Source organism: Fukomys damarensis, unplaced genomic scaffold (assembly GCF_012274545.1).
Source record: "Fukomys damarensis isolate Sample0158 unplaced genomic scaffold, DMR_v1.0_HiC HiC_scaffold_16, whole genome shotgun sequence".
Lineage (NCBI taxonomy): Eukaryota > Metazoa > Chordata > Mammalia > Rodentia > Bathyergidae > Fukomys > Fukomys damarensis.
Window position 1 is genome coordinate 95,201,726 of NW_022900928.1, and position 22,629 is coordinate 95,224,354.

A 22,629-nucleotide genomic window follows, 5' to 3' on the forward strand; every position below is an offset into this window, starting at 1 on the left:
TTTTTTTTTTTTTTTTTTTTTCAATTCCGGAACCAGTAATCTGGGAAGTTAGAGTTAAAAGTTTCTGAACCTATTATCTCTCCAACCTCAGCATTTTACAGGCAACAACGTGGAGAGACAGACTAGTTCAGCAATGGAACTTTGCTATTTCAAGACCTGGGACTGCTATGTATTCACATTGGTGTCTGCCCCCTGATAGACACTGGACAAATGCAAAGGGGAACTGGACTGGGCCAGAACTCAGACCCATCTCCCTGCAGAATCCCCACAGCAGGGCAGAGCAACAGCTGGCATCCAGGGTGGAAGCCAGAGGAGAGCTCAGGAGCAGAGATTCCCTGGGTCTGCAGTCCCAGGCTCCCAGCTCTTCAGGGAGTTCCCTGCTTCTTCCCTGAGGACAGTGCACTGACCAACCAGACAGCTTGCAGGATAAGGGATCCTGGGCCCTTCTCTGCTTACAGTGCTGGCTGTCCAGTCTCCTTGATGCTTTCGCCTGAGCCTAATCCTCAAGTGAGATTGGGATCAGAGTGTCTCCAACACTCATGTTATCTACCCCTTGGGCACTCCTGCTCCTCAAGGTCACCATGCCTCCTCAGCTCTGTATTGTCCAGTCTTGGCCGGGCTCCCATCCTGGACCCTGGTAAGCTTCTTGCTTCCAGATGGCTGGCCAGCTTTCACCTTCTCTGCCAGGGCCAAAGTTGGAGGGTGTGGCTGCTCTTTTGGACATTGTTCCTTTTCTCATTCTTTCAATTACTACTCAGTTTCTCACAGCAGCAGCAAACAAGCCTCCCAGCTTTGGATCTTGGTGGATAACTCACACTAGGCAGGTGCTGAGTGCAGGAGTTAAGCAGCTCACTCTTAGCATTTCTCCACTCACATAGAGCTGGATTCCGGTGGTAGGTGGCCTTACCCTGCTAGGGAAGCCCTCAGGGCACCTGTCTTCTCCATTGTGTAAGGAGTACTGGCAACTGGGACCACAGGAGGTGGCTGACAGCACTGATGCCAGCTACCAGGAAGAGGTCAGACTGAAGTTAGAGCAAGACTGGTTCTTCCCTAAAAAATCGCTAACTGGCATTAGCCCCCTCCCTCTACAGGGACATGGCATGGTAGAAAAGCATGCAAGGGTATGCTGCCCTGCAGGTGTTGGTGACCTCCAGAAATCATGGAAAGAGTGATCACAGGCAGGACTCCTGAGTTCTCCTGTCATCTCTGCCACTGACACAAAGGGTGATCACACATTACTCACCTTACCCCCTGGGGCTCCCATTTTCTTATCTGAAAATAGATAGTAGTTTTTAGAAAATAAAGTGGACCTAGTATTTCTATTCTGTTATTCTAATATCTCTTTTGTGCTTTTATTGTTTAATGTAAGACCAACGTGCTTGCAAGTGAAATCAGACAAAGCCTCCAGGGGAGTGTCACTAGCATATGAATTCTCTGAAAGCAACTCATGGAAGGAAATGTCAAACACAAAGTATCCAAAATGCAAATTCAGATCTGTTTCTTTTTTCTCCCTCTTTTTCCCCCTCACTTTTTCCTCTTCTCGTTCCTCCCCAGGAGTGTTCAAAAAAGCTACTCAAGCCTTACCCATCTGCAAAGCTGATTATAGCTATTTCACCTCTAGGTGTCCTTCCTGGAATTAGTAGCAAAGATTCCTGGGGAGATGGAAATCAGCTTACCCAATCCCTCCCAGCAACTGCTTTCCTCTCTACACTGGGGGTTTATATGCAGCCCCACCTCCTATGCTTGTACCTACTTTCTACACACAGACAAAACACATATAATTGAGTGAAGGGCATATACCAGAGGCAGAATGCTCAGTAAGAATATTTCAGGGTGCAAGGGGTGGGATGGGGACACAGAGGAAAGGAAAGAGAAACTGAAAAACCCTCAGACTCTTTGCGGTCTTCAGGGCCAGGGCACAGGCCTGGAGTTGGAGTGGGAAGTCAGAATCGTGTGTTCATGATCATTTCCTGGCAGGACCCTGATCTCAAGTGAGAGAAACCTGCCCTGTACTCTCTGTACAGCTCTGTCCCCTCTGTCCCCTGTACAGCTCCAGTTATGTAAGTGGCACCATTCTAAATCCAGAGGATAATCAGATCAGAAGAACCCTAGCTGGTCCCTCCCCCATGACATGGCACCTGGAACAAGCAGAGGCACATATAAGCCCAGAGCTCTTGAGTGTCCATTTGCAGGAAAGATGCTCTGGGACCCAGGAACCATGGCCTGTATCCTTCTCTTAAAGTTTTTCCTGCTTCTAACCCTCGCAGCCACCTCCCAAGGCAACCGCCTTGGCCCCACCTCTCGCTTGCGTTACTCCAGGTTCCTAGATCCTTCCAATGTCATTTTCCTGCGCTGGGACTTTGACCTTAAGACTGAGGTCATTGTTTTTGAGCTCCAGGTTCGAACGGCTGGCTGGGTAGGTGTGGGCACCACAAACCGCTACACCATCGTGGGAGGTGATCTGGTCATTGGAGGAGTCCTGCCTGATGGCAATGTCTATTTCTCGGTAAGTTTGAGGATGACTCCCTTCCAAGGATGAGGTCGTTTGTTGGGTAGAGTATTTCTTCATGTCCATAGAGGAGCTTTATCCTCTAAACACACCCAAGCACACCCGAGGAACTCCAGCTGAGTACTGCCATCTCCTTACGGAAATGGTCCAACAGTACTTTGTGACCTGTCTTCCAGACCGTATGTCTCCAACCTGCTGAGAATGGGACCTTTACACTGCACCATGGACTTGCTAATACACACTAAATGCAGCTTACTGGGAAACATTCAAAGGTGTCAGAGACACAGTCTCTATCCTCAGTTTCCTTTAAGGTCAACCAGGAGAAATACAACCTGACATTATCCAAAAACAGCAGCAGCCACAGCAGCAGCAGCAACAACAGCAGTATGAATAGCTTAAAATTGTTATAACCCTTCCAAAAAGTGGACGTTGTCCCCAATTTTTTGTATTTTAGACCTCATAGGACCACCATGAAGTGGATTATTATTACTTGCATTTTGTAGGTGAAGAAGTAATTCAACCATCTCCCTATCTTACCTATTCTGAGCTCACAATCACTATTCTGACCTGCACTTAAATAGGGAAACGTCAATTGCCAGTACAAGGTCACATGTTAAGAGAAAGAACGAATGGCAAGACCATTCAGAAATTAAGTGAGCTTCCAAGAGCTGGGGATGCAGGAACATTAAGACTGATAGAGATGAGAATTGAAATGGGAGAAGTAAAACCAGGCCAAGAGGTTGAATCAGACATGATCCATTTTCCCAGAGAATCCATTCTTTGGTGCCATGCTCTGCCCTAGTAGGAGATCACATGATTAAGCAAATCTCAGTCTTGCCACTTTACTATCCTGAGGGATTTCGAGACAGTTTCTGTCCTCATGCATGATCTTTAGTGCTCCTTGTTCTTACTTAACCTCCACTGGGCCCCAGGATCAACACCTTGTGGATGAAGACACTCTAGAAGAGGATGGGAGCCAGGATGCTGAGCTGCTGGGGCTAACAGAAGATGATACCTATACAACCATGCGCTTTTCCAGGCCTTTCCGCTCCTGCGACCCTCATGACCAGGACATTACGGTAAATAGGGAGGGGAGAAAACCACTTAATCACAGCAACTTTCTTTCTGGGGAAGTAGAGTCACATTCAGTTACCCAGCCAGTCACAGCTCCTGGGACTTTCATCTCTCTCATCCCTCTCAAGTATCACCTTTAAATTAAAATCTAAAAATCTACAAACCTTCCACAGGGTGACCCCTAATGATTCAGTGCCCACTCCAGCCTCCTGTTCCTGAAAAACCCTGCCTAATTGAATTGCACTGATGGTTTCCAGATTCCAATGTGTGTCTCAATCTTCTCATTTTACAGTAAGGACACAGAGAGAGAAAGAGTGTGAGAGATTTTGGGACTTGCCAGCATTACCAGCATATTAGCTTTGGAGGCAGGACTAGAACCAGACTAGCTCTGTCTCCTGTCTAAAGATCGCCCCTTTCCACTGTATAGACATGAGAGGCAGGTGTAGGGCCTTGGATGCAGGTATGTGCAAAGCACCACTCAGGGGTGGCATCCCTCACTGCCCATGGCACCCCCAGAGTGACACGATGCGAGTCCTGACTGCCTATGGCCTGGATGACACACTGAAGCTCAGGCGGGAGCGTACTTTTGTCAAGTCCATCTTCCTGCTACAAATATTCCACCCTGACGATCTGGATTTCCCCATGGACACCATGATCCATGACTTGGAGATCACCGATGTAAGACCTCCCCACTCAAGAACCTGCCTCCAGCAGACCCCCTCCTGTTTCGCTCAGTTACTGTGAATCTCCTCTCTCCCAATCTAGACCTAAAATGAATCCCAAAAAATCAGGGGATCCCCCAGCCCCATCCCACTCAGCTTCTCTGCACCTTTCCCCAGTTTCTCATTCCAGAGGATGATACCACCTATGCCTGTACCTTTCTGCCTCTCCCCATTGTCAGCGAGAAGCATCACATCTTCAAGGTACATGAAGCAGAGGGGAGGCTGCCAAGGTGGGGAAGACTGGAGCAGAATTGAGGGTGTGTCAGGATCTAAAGGATGGTGCTAAGAGGAAGCTTGGGGAGGTAGCTGGGGAGTTATGGGCCAGATGGGAGTTTGGTAGTGGTGGGAGTTATTAGAGCCCAGAACTATAACTATCAGGGGTATTTTATGCAAGCTTCACAATGCAGCAAGAAGTATTGGGACAGAGGTTACAGGTTAACAAGTGTTTGCAAAGAACAAAGTCTGAGCCTCACTCTGGCCACAGCATTGTGCTCTCTTAGCCCATGAGGAGGTAAAGACAGGAAAGGGATGTGGCTGCAAGCTGTCAGGAAGGGGCACTCTCTGGCTACAGTGAACTCCAATCTGTCCATTTCACTTCACATTTGAGTAATTTCAATTTTGCCTAAATACATAAAAATAAAACCTTATAAGCCCCAAACGTGTACCAGCCAACTTTTTTTTTTTTTAAAGAAAGAGAATCCATTTGCATGTAACACATGCACAAAAGTCACAAAATAATCAAGGTTCCTGAGTCAGACTGCTTGGAATGTCCCCAGGTAGATTTAGCACAGTTTAAATTGCTTTCAGGCAAGAGGTTTTAAAGAGTGGGAATTAAAATAAGAGTCAAACAGAGCCAAGCAAAATGGTAGCTTATGGAAAAGAAACAGAGACGGGAAAGAGAAGAGACAGAAAATGAAGAGAAGTGGGAAATGACATGGTTTTATTTGGGAAAGGGATGGGAGAACAAGGAATTGACATGGAAAACCTAGACTCCACCTGCCCTCCTTTTTCTGTCCAGTTTGAGCCCAAGTTGATAGACCACAACGAGTCCATGGTGCACCACATCCTAGTGTATGCCTGCGGCAATGCCAGCACCCTCCCCACCGGCATCAATGAATGCTATGGATTCGACCCTGCCTTCTCCCTCTGCTCACAGATTATTGTGGGCTGGGCTGTCGGAGGCCTTGTGAGTTCCCTGTTGGGGGACAATGTGTGGCTAGGGGTTAAGCACTGCTGGGCAGTGGGATTGCTGCACTGATGGAAAATTGGGGGACAAGGAAGGTCTGGGATGAAAGGTAGAAAGCCAGAGCAAGATCCCTGGATCTCTGCACCTAGCTCCCAGCCCTTCTGTCTGCCAAGTTTCTCTCTTCCCATCAGAGTTACCAGTTTCCAGATGAGGTGGGCATCTCTATAGGGACTCCCTTGGACCCTCAGTGGATCCGCCTGGAGGTTCACTACAGCAATTTCCACAACCTACCTGGTGAGCACACAGAGGACTCACAGGAGGGCACTCAGTCAAGGTGGCTGGTTCCTCAGTGCTGGGGCCATACTATAGGATTCATGCAAATCTTACTTGTCACAACCCTACCCAGAATTCCTGAGCCTCTTCTCTCTACATTGTAAGCTGCTTGCCTGCCTTCTGAAGATTTTACTTGGTTTTTCTGTTGTTTGATTTTGTTCTGTCGGTGTTTGTTTGTCTGTTTTCCCATACCAGGTGTGTATGACTCCTCAGGGATTCGATTGTACTACACCACTCACCTGCGGAAATACGATATGGGTGTCCTCCAGCTGGGCGTCTTGACTTTCCCCATCCATTTCCTACCCCCGGGTGCTGAGTCTTTCATGTCCTATGGGCTGTGTAAGACAGAGAAGTTTGAAGAGGTGAAGCTGGTAGACACGCCTTCCCCAGGTTCCCTGCTCCCTGCCACAGTTCTGTCTGATTCCCAAGCCTGCACAGCCCATGCCCAGGCATGAGCTTGGTGCTCATGTTTCATACATGATTCATGCAAGAGAAGAAAGGATTCACAGCTTTGAGGCAGGGGAGTACAGTAGGTAGAAGGGTCAGAATGGTTAGGTAAGAAAAAAGAATAGGTTTAAGTCATTTGTAGGAAAATGGATGCATTTTTAGACCATAGTGTTAACTGAGATAGGTCAGATATAGAAGGTTCAATATCATTTATCTTAAATGAAAAGCCTGCTGGGGATTTAGCTCAGTGGTTCCACCACTTGCCTCAAAAGTGCAATTGCCCAAGTTTGATCCCCAGTACAAAAAAAAAAAAAAAGTGAAACCTAAATCTAAATAATTTAAACAAAAAATAAAATATAGATGATAGGAAATAAGAAGGTAGATTTTTGTGGAAATGGGAAGGGGATCTTGGGAGGAAGGGAGATGGGAGGGTGGAAAAGGTAAGGAGAATTAGGATGTCAATTCTCCAAGATGACTATAATTATTATGCATGAACATACTAATAAACTATGCATTAAAAAGCATTAAGGAAGTTATTGTCAGTCATAAGTGGAAGATAGATGATAGGAAATAAGAAGGTAGATTTTTGTGGAAATGGGAAGGGGATCTTGGGAGGAAGGGAGATGGGAGGGTGGAAAAGGTAAGGAGAATTAGGATGTCAATTCTCCAAGATGACTATAATTATTATGCATGAACATACTAATAAACTATGCATTAAAAAGCATTAAGGAAGTTATTGTCAGTCATAAGTGGAAGAGGAAGATCTTAGACAATAAAGGAAAATAAAGGCTTGGGTGAAAAATCAAAGTTTTTAGCAAATCAAGTGTGCCTTCTCCCTGTTTCAGATGAATGGGGCCCCAGTGCCTGACATGAAGGTAATAGGCTACTTACTCCACACCCACCTGGCTGGGCGGGCTCTACAGACCGTGCAATACAGGTAGGGAGGACCTTGATTTGAAGGTTTCCCTTCTGCTTATGATAACAGTTCTTTGTTCTTCAGTATAAGAATATGTTTGATTGAGATTGAGGAGCCACAACTATTCCTAGACTAGAGATGATTGGAACAAGACTGAGGAAGAAGATTTGCAAGAATCCCCTTTCCTGTTTATTTTTATGAACAATCTGTGTTCACAGAAGTACTTTAGAAACTGAATATTTATTGATAGGACCTGTCCCTACTTCATCTTTTCAACTGTCTTCTCTCCTATTGTACCTCTAGAAATGGAAGACAGCTCCGAACAATCTGTAAAGATGATGCTTATGACTTCAATCTGCAAGAGACTAGAGATTTACCTGGTGATGTGGAGATCAAGCCGGTGGGAACCCTGGGGAAGGCATGGCTAAAGCTGGGGAACAGCAGAATCAGAATTCATTACTGTTGCCCAAGGAAGTTCTACAGCCTTCCTCTGCCATTCACTCTCAGCTTTCATGTTTTACCCTGAACAGGGAGATGAATTGCTGATAGAATGTAACTACCAGACTCTGGATCGGGACTCCATGACCTTTGTAAGTGTCTCTCCCACCAGGAACACAAGGACCTTAGCCCCAGAAGGCAGCTCCAGTTTGGCTGTGGCCATCCGGTGACCAATTATCCTAACTGATACCCTTTCTTCCCATGTCATAATTCATGCACACAGGACATTCCCATGCATTTAAGATGAGTACATGGATTTCTGACATTCTTTGTCAATGGCCCACTAAGGTTATATAGAGAGATGTTATAGAAATTAAGAGCACGATCCTCTCTGCCTGGGTTCAAATGATCATTTAGTAGCTTTCTACATTTTGGAAAGTTATTCAACTCCTTCGTGCCTCAGTTTCCTAATCCATAAAATTACTTCACTACATATCTCACAGGATTGTTGTGAGAGTCGGTTAACACATACAGAGCATCTGATTGGTAGTAGATGCTCACTTAGAGCTAGATGTTATTACCAGGGTCACAAGGAACCCACCAATTTTGGGTATCATGAATGGCTCAGTGCTTGTGGGATTCAAAAGAGGTTACATGCTTTTGAAAAAGAAAATGCATCCATACAAATGACTAATACAAAGAAAAACGTTATATATCATAAAAAGTGGGAACAATGTTTAGGTGTATTCACAGGAACAAATCATAAGGGAATGAACTGAACACATGACAAAACGTGAGGAGGAAACAGTGAGCATGCTCTAGGTTAAGGGGAAGGGAAAGGCCGTTTCTGACAGAATGCCTCCGGAGCTGTCTTCCCCTCCCTTATTCGCCTCTCTCTGCATGCCTTTATGTCTTTACATCGCTATATGTCTCATCTTCTCCAGGGAGGAACCAGCACCCTTAATGAGATGTGTCTTGTCTTCCTCTTCTACTATCCCCGAAATAACATCTCCAGCTGCCTGGGGTATCCTGACATCAGTCACGTGGTCCAGGAGCTTGGGGAAGAGGCTGCAGAGTGAGTCATCCTGGAAGATAGAAAGTATACAATCTACAAGTGTGGGGAGGGATCTTGCGAGGTCTGAGGAAGGAGGAAAAGGAGACCCAAGAACTACATCCTAGGCTGGGGAGCTAGGAGTCCTTATCAAGAGTCTAATCATCTCCTATCCTATTCACCTCTGCATCTGTCAGTGTCAGACTCTTCTAGCTCCAAAACAGACAGGAGTTCGTGGGATGTTTTCCAGCATGACTATTCAGGGAACAAACAAGAACTTATTCCTGCAAGTCAGATCATCCCTGCATAATTCTTGCTTGCATGAGCTTATTGACTCAAAGATTGTTTAATTTCAAGTCATGGATATTAATTATTTGAGGATGAGGGTCCACTCTGAGACTCTCATGAAGGCTCTGAAACTTATTTCTGAGAAAAAATGCACATCTGTACAGACACCTCATTTCTTCTACAATTTTAGGATAACTGCAAGATCCTTTAAGTCGCTTTGTCAACTTCCATGTGTTCCATGCACTTAAATTAATAATCACATTAGTAAACATAGTCTTTTCATCAGTTTCTAAAATTCCTCTCTATGGTGATATTTCTTCTTCTGTCAAATTCATGATTGTTCAGTGAGTTAGTAGAAGTTCTCTATGGCTTGTGCTGACATGAGGCACACACTAACAAAAAAAAGAGGGTGCCGTAAATTTTGATAAAGCTCCAAGTAAACTCTAAACTACTCTCTGTCCCTCTGCTTTGAACCTACTATTGCAGAAGTCCCATGGACAACCTGATGGTCATGAACAATGTTGAGTGGACTCCAGAGAACATTAAGACAGCTGAGAAAGCCTGCAAGGAGGCCAGGCAGACAGTGATGCTCAAGACTATTGACGTGCGTGTTCCCCAGATAACACCCTCTCAGACTGGTGCAGGGGAGTGGGATGGTGTTGAGAAAAGGTAGGAAAAAAGAAGGATGGTGAAGGAAAATGACAGTGTAAGAACTCAAAGTTGGAGGAGGGGCTGAGGAGACAGGTTGTTGCTGGCCTAGGTTGTGCGTGTGGTTTTAGCCTCTCTGTTAGGTTGTGAACTCTGTAAGCTTGGGTATAACCAAATAAGGCTTCAAGGAAGGGAAAGGGAGTAAGGAGGCTTCTAGGTTTACCCTTTTCTTACCTGGCCTGCAGGAGTTGATAGAAAACACCACAGGCTGGATTCCTGACATCATCCCTACACCTCGGGGTCCCTGTTTGGAGTCCTCTGGAGGCAAAGTGGAGCCCCAAGACCAGACCCTTGCAGGCTTCCGGGATGCACCAGGAGCCCTTTCTGGCTCCAACACAGCTACCCTGAGAAGCATCCACCTGGCTGCCCTCTTGTTCCTGCAGGGCACTGTCCCATGGCTCCTTGCCATGCTGCAGACTGGAATCTGATTCTTTGTTGTCTTGCCACATACCCAGAGCCCTCTCTCTTCAACCCTCCCCTTACCATCAAATACAGAAACAACTCTTCGCTTTGGCCCCAGTGTGTCCCCCATCTGTGCCCCTTCCCGTGCTCTAAGCCATGATACCATAGGCCTGGATGCTGCACATATTTCCTGAAGCCTGGTCTATGACACTTTATGTAACTCATTCTTAAGCCTTTAGAACCACTGTGGGACCACATGTTCCCTAAGGATGTCTGGCTCCAAAGCTGGTGATAGATCCATTCTCTGAAAACCCTGGGATCCAGCTTCTTCAAGAGGATGAGTGGGAGAGGGAACCCTGTAGCCCTCTCAGCCCTTGCATTGCCCTTGTAGGTATGTGGGCATCCTCTCTGTGGCATCAGTAGAAACCACAAGGACAGTGGAGAGTGAGAGGTGACTTTGGTACTGGGAGGGACTCTGTGTTTAAAAGATAAAGTTCCAGACATATTAAATAGAACTTAACTTGCTTCCTGTTGCTATATCTTTTCTTTGAACATTAGGTCCAAAAAAGACAACTGGATGATCTCTCAAATTGCTCAGTTTAAGGCATCCAGAGGGCATCTTAGGAACTCAAATGCAAATGTGCCCCAATGCAACATTAAATGTACAGTCCTTTCCTTTCTCCCCTGCATCTCCACTACTGGACAGTCATTTAGCCCACTAAATATTCCATTGTCATACTCCGGTCACCAATGTCAAGAGCCTCACTGGACAAACAAGCTGAACTAAGTTCTGAGAACAGGCAAAATGGAGAATTGGCCCTTAAACCTGAAGCCCAGACCATGTCCACAAAGTTCACAAGCACAAGCACAGATCAGCAACTGAGTGCAAATGCTCTGTGGAACCAGGCTTTGGTTTGCAACGATATTTCTCTTAGTGGAGACTTCTCTAAGAGCTTCTCTTAGAATGGGAGCACATTTGGATCTAAGCTTGTAAAACTCAGCAGCACTCTTTCCAAGGTTCAGTCACTGTGCTAATCTAAGAATAGCCCTGCTCATGCTGTCCTTTAGATGGCACTCTTACTCTAGATAGACCACAGTGTTTGGGGGGCTCTTCCCCTGGGTACTGGGCACATGATCTCAGCCAACTTCACATGACTGCTGGAGGGCTTGGCATGGGTTTCACATCATAGCTCTGCTTCCTGAAGGAGCAATATCTGCCTGTGGAATTGGTGAGGTGAATCAGGGACACAGAAAGTAATAAGCCTTTACTGTCATTCTCCCTGGAAAATTCAAAGTGCTACATGCTGAGATTCTGCAAAACTGTCAGTACTCGCATTCAGCTCCTGCAGTCTGTTTTGCATCTGACTGATTGAAGCTACTTCTGAGACTCATAAAGCCTGTACAGAGGAGATTGCTGTCCCACAACCCAAGAGACTTTTCTTTCTTTCTTTTTTTTTTTTTTCTCTCATTGAGTTTTTTGGTACATTTTAGGCATACAATACAGTTACATTTATCATTGGGATCTTGTACCTTTACATGACAGATCTTGGTTCTCATTTTTTCCCCTTACCGCTGCCCTCCCTTCACCCCCTCCTTCCTTCCCTATTTGCAAATACCTTATTTCTATTTTTTCATTTTCTCATATCTTTTTCTTTTCCCTTATTTCCTTTTTCAAAGTTCGTGATTCTGAAGAACTAGGCTCATCTCAATGCTGGGGTGTCTTGCTTATGTGCACTATTGGTCTCCTCTTTGAGCACCAGAGAGAGAAAATGGAGGTTTTCATTTAGGTAAGGATCCTAAGACATCTGCCAGCTGTCTGAAAAACAGAAAGCACTTTCTATAATGTAAGGAAGCACACAGAAAAAAATAAGATTTAGATAAAAATTAAAACAATGGAAATATATTCCTTCTTCCCATTTTGTGTATCTGATTAAGTCTGACGTTCTATTCCAACTTGTAATATTCCAGGGCTTCCCGAGCAAATTCTTTCAGGTAAACAATACTTTCAGCTGATAGTCACATGTCAACGCTTTGTTTATATTGCAGCCTTATCCCCCATATCTCCCGAAGCCACTCCAGTCCTGCAGCCAGAACCTCTCAATATCCCTCTCTGCTCAGGTCTGGCCTAGCAAGGTTCCCAGGCACCACACTCCTCCCCTTCAATTTCCTGCTCCTACTTTGCCTCTTTTCTTTCATTTTTCCCACTCCATCTGCTGCTCTCAGCATTTAATCATCATGCACATAATTACTGAACAACACTTGTGTGTTTAACATTAGGTCAAGGACAGATTCTACTAAAGTGAGCAAGAAATGGGGTAGTACACAGTGTCCACAAGCCATTTAGAAGCTATTTTCCCCTTGGACTCACACTGTCCACTTAGGTTCAGTCTCTAATAGCACAAAAAGAAAAAGGAACTACAAAATGTGATGGAAATATATAGTGAGCATTTAATTTTAAAAACAAAATTCAGTACAGTAAAACATTTTGACATTAAACACCCCTGTGCTCCCATTTACTTGGAATACATGTATCCCATCATTCCGGACACTTTCTGAAGCAGTTCTGGAAGTCCTCTTTCATAAGTGTCTTTAAGAGGTGTGATAAAAAATATAGTAAATGCTGCTGCCAAGTGCCGTCCAACAGAAAAACAAGCTCATGAAAACATTATAGTGTTTTTTTATCTACCTTATTAAATGGATCTATCACTATGTGATATCTGGCTCTTTCTCAAAGTCAAAAGACCCATAAAAAATAAGTACTCTGAATTGATTCAAGATATTGAGTTACAATACCAGAAGTACAAACAATAATATAAAGGCACGTTCAGAATGGCTTCTGGAGATGGAATGAACAACAGGCTGTGTTCGAAGTAGGGGGAGTACTTTTTAAAAATTTAAATCATCACCATATATTTCAATAACATCTTGAATATTTGTATCAGATTATGGAAAGTAATATAAAACTATAGTGAAAATATTGCACTTACTCTATACCTATACATATGGACAAAACCATTAAATGAATACCACTGGTAAAATGTTTTAGAAAATTCCCACATTGGGTATAAACCCAAATGAGATGACCTTAGCATCCTTTCCAATTCATATGTTCTGCAGTTTCCTGACCATCTAGAATCAGAAAGTTTTTGCAGACACCAACTCAAACAAGTAACCAAATTAATGACAGCAGTAATGGACAAATGGACCTCAGGTGACTCCTAACAACACATAACAGAATGAAGCTGCTAAGTCAAATATTTCATTACAGCAACAGAAAATGGCTTAATAAATTATGTATGTTACTGTCTGCATCTTCCATGTTATTATATAATCTAGTGCAATGGCTCAAATACTGCCTATATGTTAATAGACATCTAATGGTATCTTCACTCAGAATTCCCCTGCTCTTGGTTCTATGTTCATCCACCAAAATATACATTTAATACCTGCTCTAAAAAAGGGAGATGTTCTATCAAATTTAACATGACCAAAAGTGAACTCTCAGATCTCTGTCAACCTGCTTAAGTTTTGCATCACCCACAGGCACTCCTATTAAGAATAGAAAAGAATCTGCCACATTAAGAAGCAAAATTCAACAATATGCTATATACAAAAAACACGCCTAGTTCAAATAGAAATCCATAGACTGCAAGCAAAAGGATGGAAAACAGTTCTCTATGCGACAAGAACCTGGAAAAAGGGTAGCTATCTTGTTTGCAGACCAAGTAAATTAACAAATTAATAAAATAAATAACCTAATGCTGAAGCTCAAGCTCCTAGAAAAAAGAGCAAGACAAACCCAAAGCTTGTACAAGGGAGGAAAGTATAAAGATCTGAGCAAAAATTAATGCAATGAAGACTAAGAGAATGATACAAAAAAATCAATGAATCAAAGAGTTGGTTTTTTGAAAGAATAAAATTGATAAACCCTTAGCCAACCTTATCAAAAAAAAGGAAAGAAAAGTCTCAGATCCATGCAATTAGGAATGAAAAAGGTGAAGTCACAACAGGTTCATGAGAAATCCATAGAATCATAAATACTTACTTCAAAAATCTGTACTCCAATAAAATGGAAAACATAGAAGAAATGGATAAATTTCTAAATATGGATGAATTACCAAAGTTGAATGAAGAAGGTTAAAAAATTCTAAACACCTGAAGTATAATCAGTGAAATTGAAAATGTAATTAAAAATTTACCAACAAAAAAAGCCCAGGTCCCAATGGCTTCACAGCTGAATTCTACAAGACATTTAAGAAGAACTATAGCTGCTACTCTTAAAACACTTCAATGAAATTGAAAGGGAAGCAATACTTCCAAATTCATCCCTTGAAGCAAGTGTTACTTTGATTCCCAAAGGAGAAAAAGACCCAACCAAAAAATAGAATTACAGGCCAATATCCCTAATGAACAAAGATACAAAGATCCCCAAAAACATACCAGCAAACAGAATATAGAGGGTCATCAAACAGATCATGCACCCGACCAAGTAGAATTTCTCCCAAGGATGCAAGAATGGTTCAACATATGTAAGTCAATAAATCTAATACACTATACTAACAGAGTCAAGAATAAAAACCATATGATCATTTTAATAGATGCAGAAAAAGAATTTGACAAAATTCAAAACTCATTCATAATTTTTAAAAAACCTACAGAAAATTGGAATAGACGGTCTTTATCTCAACCTGATAAAGGCTATCTATGAAAAAACGAACAGCCAACATCATACTAAATGTTCAAAAACTGGAAACCTTCACACTAAAATCAGGAACAAGACAAGGATGTCCACTATCACCACTCTTGTTCAATATAGTTCTGGAAACATTAGGCACAGCTATTAGACAAGAGAAAGAAAGAAAAGGAAGAAAGAAAGAAAAGGAAGAAGTTAAACTGTCATTATTTGCTGATGATATGAAACTCTAATAGAAGGCCCAAGATACTCTTCCAAAAGTCTTCTAGACTTAATTGACAGATTCAATAGAGTATCTGGATATAAGGTCAACACTAAAAAATCAGTAGTCTTCTTGTACAAAAATAACAGACACATTGAGAAAGAAAGTAGGGAAACAATTCCTTTTACAATAGTGTCCAAAAAATGAAATATCTAGTAATCAATCTAATGAAGGAAGCAAATGACCTTTAAATTGAGAACTACAGCAGTCTGAAAAAAGAAATTGAAGAGTTCACAAGAAATTGGAGACACACCCTGTTCCTGGGTAGGAAGAACCAATACAGTGAAAATGACCATACTTCCAAACTGCTATATAGATTCAATGCAGTCCCAATTGAAATCCCAACAGTATATTTCACAGAACTGGAGAAAACAATCCAAAAATTCATTTGGAACCGAAGAGATATAGAAGAGCAAAAGCTATTCTAGGAAACAGAGACATGACTGGGGGTATCACAGTCCCTGACATGAAACTATACTACAAAGCCACTGTGATAAAAAAAAAAAATACCATGGTACTGGCAAAGAAAGAGACCCTGGGATCAATGGAATAAATTAGAAGATACAGAAAAAACTCCAGGCATACTCACCTACCTCATCTTTACAAAGGAGCCAACCATATTCACTGGAGGAAAGATAGCCTCCTTAATAAATTGTGTTGGAAAAACTGGATTTCAACCCACCAAAGATCAAAACTAGACCCCTATCTTTCACCATTCATTAAACTAAAATTGAAATGGATTAAAGATCTAAATATTAAAAAAGAAACCCTAAACATGCTGGAAGTTAAGTTAGGTAAAACTCTCAAAGACATTGTCATAGGAAAAGACTTTGTGAACAAATCCTCAATAGCACAGGATCTAGCACAAAGAATCAACAACTGGGATCTCATCTTATTAAAAAGCTTCTTCACTGTAAGAAAGACCACCAAGAGAGCAAAGAGACAACCCACACTGTGGGAAAAACATTTTACTAGCTGTACCTCAGACAAAAGTTTACTATCTAGAATATATAAAGAACTCAAAAAAATCAGATCCCCCAAATATAAAGACCCAATTCAAAAATGGGCATCTGAAATAAATAGACATTTCTCAAACAAGGAATTAAAAGTAGCAAATAGACTTGAAAAATTGTTCCACATCACTTATCATTTAAGAAATTCAGATGAAAACAACACTGAGATTACACCTCACCCCAGAAAGAATGGCTGCTATCAAGAAATCAACCAATAACAATTGCTAGCAGAGAGAAAGGAGCCTTTCTCTATTGTTGGTGGGAGTGCAGAGTGGTGCAACCACTGTAGAAATCAATATGGAGAATCCTCAAAAAACTAGGATTAGAGGTCTCATTTGACCCAGCTATCCCTTCGCTGGGTATCTTTCCAAAAGAATTAAGACAAACATCCCACATCAATATATGCACACCAATGTTGACAGTAGCACAGTTTGTAATAGCTAAATTTGGAAACAGCCCAATTGCCCAACAAGTGGTGACTGGATAAAGAAGATTTTTTAATACATATAAAATGGAGTACTACTTAGCCATAAAGAATGAGAAATTAGAGACATTTATAGCTAAATGGATGCATATTGAGGCTATACTCTTAAGTGCAATAAACAGAACATACATGTATAAATACCAAATAATTTCTCTGGTGTGAAAAACTAAAAGTGTAAATAAGGATCAAAATGCATAATTGATAATATGAAATAGAAAAAGTCCAAATTGGAAGTAGGATGGTTTGGGGAAAGGAAAGAAGGGAATGAAATTAATATGAGAAAATGGAAACAAAGTCTTTGTAAATAAGGAGGGGTGGAGGGGTTGAAGGGAGGGTAGGGGAATGGGAACAAATAAGAACCAAGATAGATTATGTAAAGATACAAATTTCTAAGGATGAATATCATCATACTGCATACCTAAAATGTACCGATAAACTTAATGAAAGGGGAAAAAACATTGAAAATAAAACCTGCCACAGTTTCACAGATGCTGGTGGAAGATCTTAGGTCTTCATGAGTGTGAGATAAAGGACATTATGGCTCAAGATATAGAAGGCAGCTTGAGTGTCATGCTTGTATCAGTCCTCTTTTCCTGTGAGTCCCATGGGAGTGATGCAGATAGGGCACCATTGAATATGGCATACACAGTGGATTTGTGTCATGGCTAAGGAACCAGGAATTTTAAAAAACTCCCATTTTCTAAAAGACATCTTATGGGTTGGAATGTAACTCAGTGGTACCACATGAGCTCAGCACACATGAGGTCCTGGGTTTGATACATAGCACCAAAAATGGGGAAGGGGACTTCTAAAAATCCTGCCCAATCTTTTTATGGAAAGAGATATCATGATTTTACTCAACAAAAGTTTTAATATTTAAATCACATTTTGACAAACCCTAAGTAAGGAATACACAACCACATGCAGAGAAGTAGGCAACAACAGTGTCCTGTGCACATTTATGTGCTGAGGATAGAAACAATTGCCTTTAGAAACCGTGTGGAACACAGTGACCCAGTGCCAGGGTCAGATATTATCAAGGCTATATGGACTGAAAGGCTCACAGTCGTTTCAGAGATCCCATCAAATAACAGTGTCTGGGGAGAGCAAGAGGGAATACTGATGCACTCAAGTTCATCACACAAATGAAAGAAAATTACACTGCAGAAATATGTGTCTTATGAAATAGTATGTCTAATCATACCCACATCCACCCACAGCCAGTATGAGTGAACTCTATTTACATTTCAAAGTCATTCTTTCTGTTATTTCTTTGTACATTTTGTTCTGAGCCAGAGCTCCTTAGGAGGCAACATATGATTAGTAGCAAATTTTAAAAGGTAAAGAAAGAAAAATCACTGAGAAATATCATAATATTGGGATAAGTGCATACATTAGATACTTTGTAAAGTGAGAAGAGATGGGCATTATTTAATTTAGCTGTGAAACATTTTGTTCCAGCTCAGAAAAGCTCGTTTTCCTCAAAAACACAATTTGGGACACAAGGGAGGGATTTTTTAAGAAATTTCCTCTATGAAACTTGAGTTTAGGCAAAAAGTGCTCTGCATGACTACTTTATAAGGGAAGAGCACCCAGGAAAAGCTGCTCTGTTTCAGAAGATCCATGAGGAAGAAGGAAGAAACATGAAAATACTCAGAGGGTGGTGATAATGATGATGATGATGATGATGATGATGATGATGATGACGATGAATCTTTACACAACATTTTACAGACTGAAAATGCATTTCTATGCATATTATTATACTTTCAATGTTCACATCTTTTTTATTAAGTTTATTTGTACTTTTTAGTTATACAGTACAGTTACATTCATCATTGGGATCTTATGGCAATAGTTCTCTACATGTTTTTCCATTTTATTAGAGAACAGGTTCTCAAAGTGGGTATCGATGATCCTCTGGATTTCTGCTTGATCTATTGTGACTTCATCTTTTTTATTCCTAATTGCATGGATATGAGGCTTTTCTTTCATTTTTTTGATGAGGTTAACTAAGGGTTTATTGATTTTATTTATTCTTTTAAAAAATTAACTCTTCAATTCATTGATTTTTTTAGATCATTTTCTTAGTCTCCATTGCATTGATTTCTCCTCTGATCTTTATAATTTCCTTTCTTTTATGAGATTTGAGTTTGTCTTGCTCTTCTTTTTCTAGGAGCTTAAGATTCAGCATTAGGTCATTTATTCAAGTTCACTTTGTTTTCCTAAGTGTGGGCATTCACTGTTATAAAGTTCCCTCATAGAACTGCTTTCATTGTGTGCAATAGATTTCTGTATGCTGTATTGGCGTTATCATTGATTTGTAAAAGCTGTCTAATTTATTCTTTAATTTCCTCTGTGACCCATTTGTTGTTCAGGAGAGTATTGTACAATTTCCATGTGTTTGTGAAGTTCTTGCACTTTCTTATGCTAATGATCTCCAGTTTAATTGCATTATGTTCTGATAGTATACAGGGGATAACTTCAATTCTTTTCATTTACTTAAACCTGTTCTATGAGATAGTATGTGCTCTATTTTGGAGAACGACCTCTGTGCAGCTGATAAGAATGTATATTCTGATTTTGTGTGGTGGAACACTCTGTAGCAGTCTATTAAATGCATTTGTTCAAAAGCTTAGTTCAGTTCTAGTATTTCATTGTTGATCTTTCTGTCTAGATGACCTGTGTGTTTGTGATAGTATGGTATTTAGGTCACCCACTACAATTGTATTAGTGCTTATGTGGTTTTTCATGTCCATTAATATTTTTTTGTATAGTTGGGGGCATTAGTATTTTGTGCATCTATATTTATGATTGTCATCTCTTCCTCTTGAATTGTTCCCTTTACAAGGATGTAGTAACCTTGTCTTTTAATTAGTTTTGGTTTGAAATTTACTTGGTCTGCAAATAAGATAGCTTTTTTCCTTGTTCCTGTTACATGGAGAACTGCTTTCCATCCTTTTACTTTCAGTCTATGAGTTTCCTTTTGAACTAGGTGTGTTTCTTGTAATCACATTGTTGGATTTTGCTTCTTAGTCCATTCTGCCTATTTCTTTTGATTGGTGAACTGAGGACATTAACATCGATGGTTATAACTGATATGCATTGACTTATCATTGTCATATTATTCTCCTGTTGTTGGCCATTTAAAATATCCCCCTCTCCCTTTAATTTCTTGCCTTGCCTTTTGGATTTGTTCTCTTGGGCCTCACGGAGGTGTGACCTTCATTGTCTTTCTCCAGGATACTGTTTAGAATTATTTGGAGTGATGATTTGGTATTCCTGAAATTTCTCAGGTGTTCTTTGCCATGAAAATATCTTATTTACCTGTCAATTTTTTTTTTTTTTTTTTTTTTTTTTGGTACTGGAGATTGAACTCGGGTCCTTGTGCTTGCAAGGCAGGCTACCGAACCACTGAGCTAAATCCCTGGCACTTTACCTGTCAATTTCAAAAGATAGTTTTGCAGGATAATCAGTCTAGGTTGGAGATTGTTTTCTTTTGGGGTTGAAATATCTTACTCCAGGCTCTCCTTGACTTGAGGGTTTGTGTTGAAAAGTTTGCTGTGGTTATGATGGACTTTCCTTTGCAGGTGATTTGTTTCTTTTCTCTACTTCTTATAGTACTTTGTTCTTCTCTTGAGTTTCTGAGATCTTGATTATTATATGTCTAGGTAATTTTTTTATCATGGCTAGTTGGAGTCCTATATGCCTCCCTTATCTATATGTCAAATTCTTCTGCCCTGTTTGAGAAGATTCTGTGAACAGTTTTTTTTTATGTCATTTGTACTTTCTCCTGCTTTTTCATGGGCTCCTATCAGTCTTATATTATTCATTTTTGTGTCATCTTGGAGCTGTTGTATTTATTTCTCATGGTCCTTTATTATTTTTAAGAGATCTTTCTTTTCATGGTCACTGCCATTCTGTTTCTGTATCTGATATTTGTCTTCAGGTTGGGTCGGTCTTTTGTGTATAGTTTCAGTAGAGTATTTTTTTTTTAATCTCCTGGAAATCTATTTGAATCTGTTTCATGCTTTCCATTTCTTTCCTATGCTGGGCATTCATGGCTTCTGTCACGGTCCTGAACTCATGTATTTTTTTTTTATCTGTTTCATTTCTAAAGTCTCTAATCATATCTTTCATTCTTCTCAACATCTCTGTAGTTATCTGGGAAATTATTTTTGTTTTGAATTTTTCTAGAGCTTCATTCATTTGTTTTGTTTTTTCCTGTGCTATCAGTTCAAGGTGTCCTGGTGGTTGATTGTCAGATTTTTTCCACCTCATTACCCCAGAATTTTCCTTTGGTGAGCTGGAAATTTGTGTTTGTGCCTTGCTTAAATATTTTCTCATCTCTTTTTGTTGTTGGTATTATCCTTTTTTTTTTATTCCTAGGTTAATAATTTGATCTTCCAGATATTGCTCATCTTTAGGTTTTGAGTCACTAATGTCTTGGAGACACTCTCATTTTCATAATACCAGGAAGGACAGACTGATTAACTGATTAGATCAATCACAACACCTTAGCCCAAGTGATAGAATTCACAACACAGTAGCATCAAGCACAGCTTAAAAAATGACAATGTGGGGTAGTGATTAAACTTTAACTATGTGAATTGAATAAAAATCAAGAACCAGCCCAAAATATGCTTATAGTAAACAAACTCTTCAATATAGCAACTTTACCCTTCCAGATAGGGACTTAGAAGGAGTTGGGAAGAAAGGGATAGATAGGTAGAAGGATAGGGAAAGTTAGAAGTGAGGCCAGAGGACACACAGGAAGATCACACAAACTCTAGGAAATGGTTGACTACAAGAGGGAAAGACAGAATGAAAGAACACAGATGAGAATAGAACAACCTAACAGCAATAGGGAAGCTAGAAACTGTACTACCTTTATTTTGAAACTAGTGACAATCTAGAAAAGGAAAAAGGGAGGGAAAAAAAAGGAAATAAGAAATCCAAATTAGGGCAGCAACAGGAACAAAAACAGAGATGAAAAACACTGTGAGAGAGCAAGAGATTGAGTAGGAAAGAAAAAGAAAAGAGAAAAAAAGAAAAAGAAAAAGAAGAATTTGAAAAGAATGGGAAAAAATAAAAATGTAAATAAGAGGGGAAAATGATAATTTTTAAAATAAAAAATAAAAATGAAGGGCATCTTTCACAGTATGTCTTCAGATGTCACAAATAGACAATAACAGCAGCAGTGTGCAGATCTAAGTCAATTAGTCTCAGCAAGCCAGCAGCAGACCCCTGAGATTCAGGCTAATTTCTGGCTGTAAGGAACTGGTTGAGGTTACCTGATCTGCAAGGTTGAACTCTGCACAGTTCTACTGTAGATTCCAGCTGCCCTTCCCCCAAGGATAGTACAGGTTCCAATGGGAGGTGGTGATCCCTTCAAATTACCAACCACAGTAGTCTGGTGTGCCTTTATTGCAGAGATTCTCTTTATTTCTCCTGTGGGCTTCAATTTTCATCAAGGAGCCTGAGAGAGCTCCTCTTTCTATTTTCTATTATATTCTTCTGCTCTATCTTCTGGCGCTCAGTACAATGGCCTTTATGACCCCCTGTGACTCTGCAGTGAGGATCAAGGTACCAACACAACCAGGAGGTCAGAGTCAGGGGGTGGGAGCACTGGGGTGATGCTGTGGGAGCACCCATATGGCTCCACTTCTCACAGGTCTGTGCTGCTTCGAGGCCTGGGGCGCTGGGGGTGGGGTAGCAGTCTAGCTTCAAGTGGCTCTGGAACTCCTCACCAGTCAGCGCTGCTTCTGTTTATCATCTTTAGATGAGGAAATGGGCACATACTGAGTTCCATAGAGTCCCTGTAGGAAGCATTCTTAGAGTTTGCTTGTGGAATCTATCATATGTATTAGAGTCTTGCATAAATGCAGGAAGCAAAACTAGGCAAGGCGTATGTCTGTAACTCCAGCACTCTGGGAGGCTGAGGTAGGAAGACTGCAAGTTTGAGCTCAGCCTGGGCAATTATAGTTACTTAGCAAGACCTTGCCTTAGCGTTATTTTTAAATGGGCTAGAGAGATAGCTCAGTGCAAAGATCCCGGTTCAATCTCAAGTACAAAAAAAAAAAAAAAAAAAAAAAAAAAAACA

The 22,629-nt window shown here is 41.0% G+C and overlaps 2 protein-coding genes across 2 annotated transcripts in view; both read left to right on the forward strand.

Annotated features, from left to right (window-relative positions):
* Prss58 (serine protease 58) overlaps positions 1-2,440 on the forward strand; it is a 15,275-nt gene extending 12,835 nt beyond the window's left edge. The window contains exon 7 of the mRNA XM_010607709.1: positions 2,399-2,440. The gene's annotated coding sequence lies outside the window, so the exon portion shown is untranslated. The remainder of the gene's footprint in view (positions 1-2,398) is intronic.
* Positions 2,219-10,169, forward strand: LOC104850654 (putative DBH-like monooxygenase protein 2). The gene is made up of 13 exons (XM_010607708.1): positions 2,219-2,506; positions 3,442-3,588; positions 4,100-4,261; positions 4,423-4,506; positions 5,324-5,491; positions 5,683-5,785; positions 6,020-6,186; positions 7,117-7,208; positions 7,491-7,587; positions 7,718-7,777; positions 8,570-8,700; positions 9,451-9,568; positions 9,858-10,169. Exons 1-13 carry the CDS (start codon positions 2,219-2,221, stop codon positions 10,098-10,100), a joined length of 1,860 nt encoding a protein of 619 aa, XP_010606010.1. The 3' UTR covers positions 10,101-10,169.
* The last annotated feature ends 12,460 nt before the right edge of the window (positions 10,170-22,629 follow it).

Excerpts from the sequence above, each read along its gene's own strand:
- LOC104850654 (XM_010607708.1), top strand. The coding sequence starts at position 2,219 with ATGGCCTGTATCCTTCTCTTAAAGTTTTTCCTGCTTCTAACCCTCGCA. Across the intron at positions 5,492-5,682 it reads GCTGGGCTGTCGGAGGCCTT|AGTTACCAGTTTCCAGATGA; the intron begins GTGAGTTCCCTG and ends TCTTCCCATCAG. Across the intron at positions 7,778-8,569 it reads ATCGGGACTCCATGACCTTT|GGAGGAACCAGCACCCTTAA; the intron begins GTAAGTGTCTCT and ends CATCTTCTCCAG.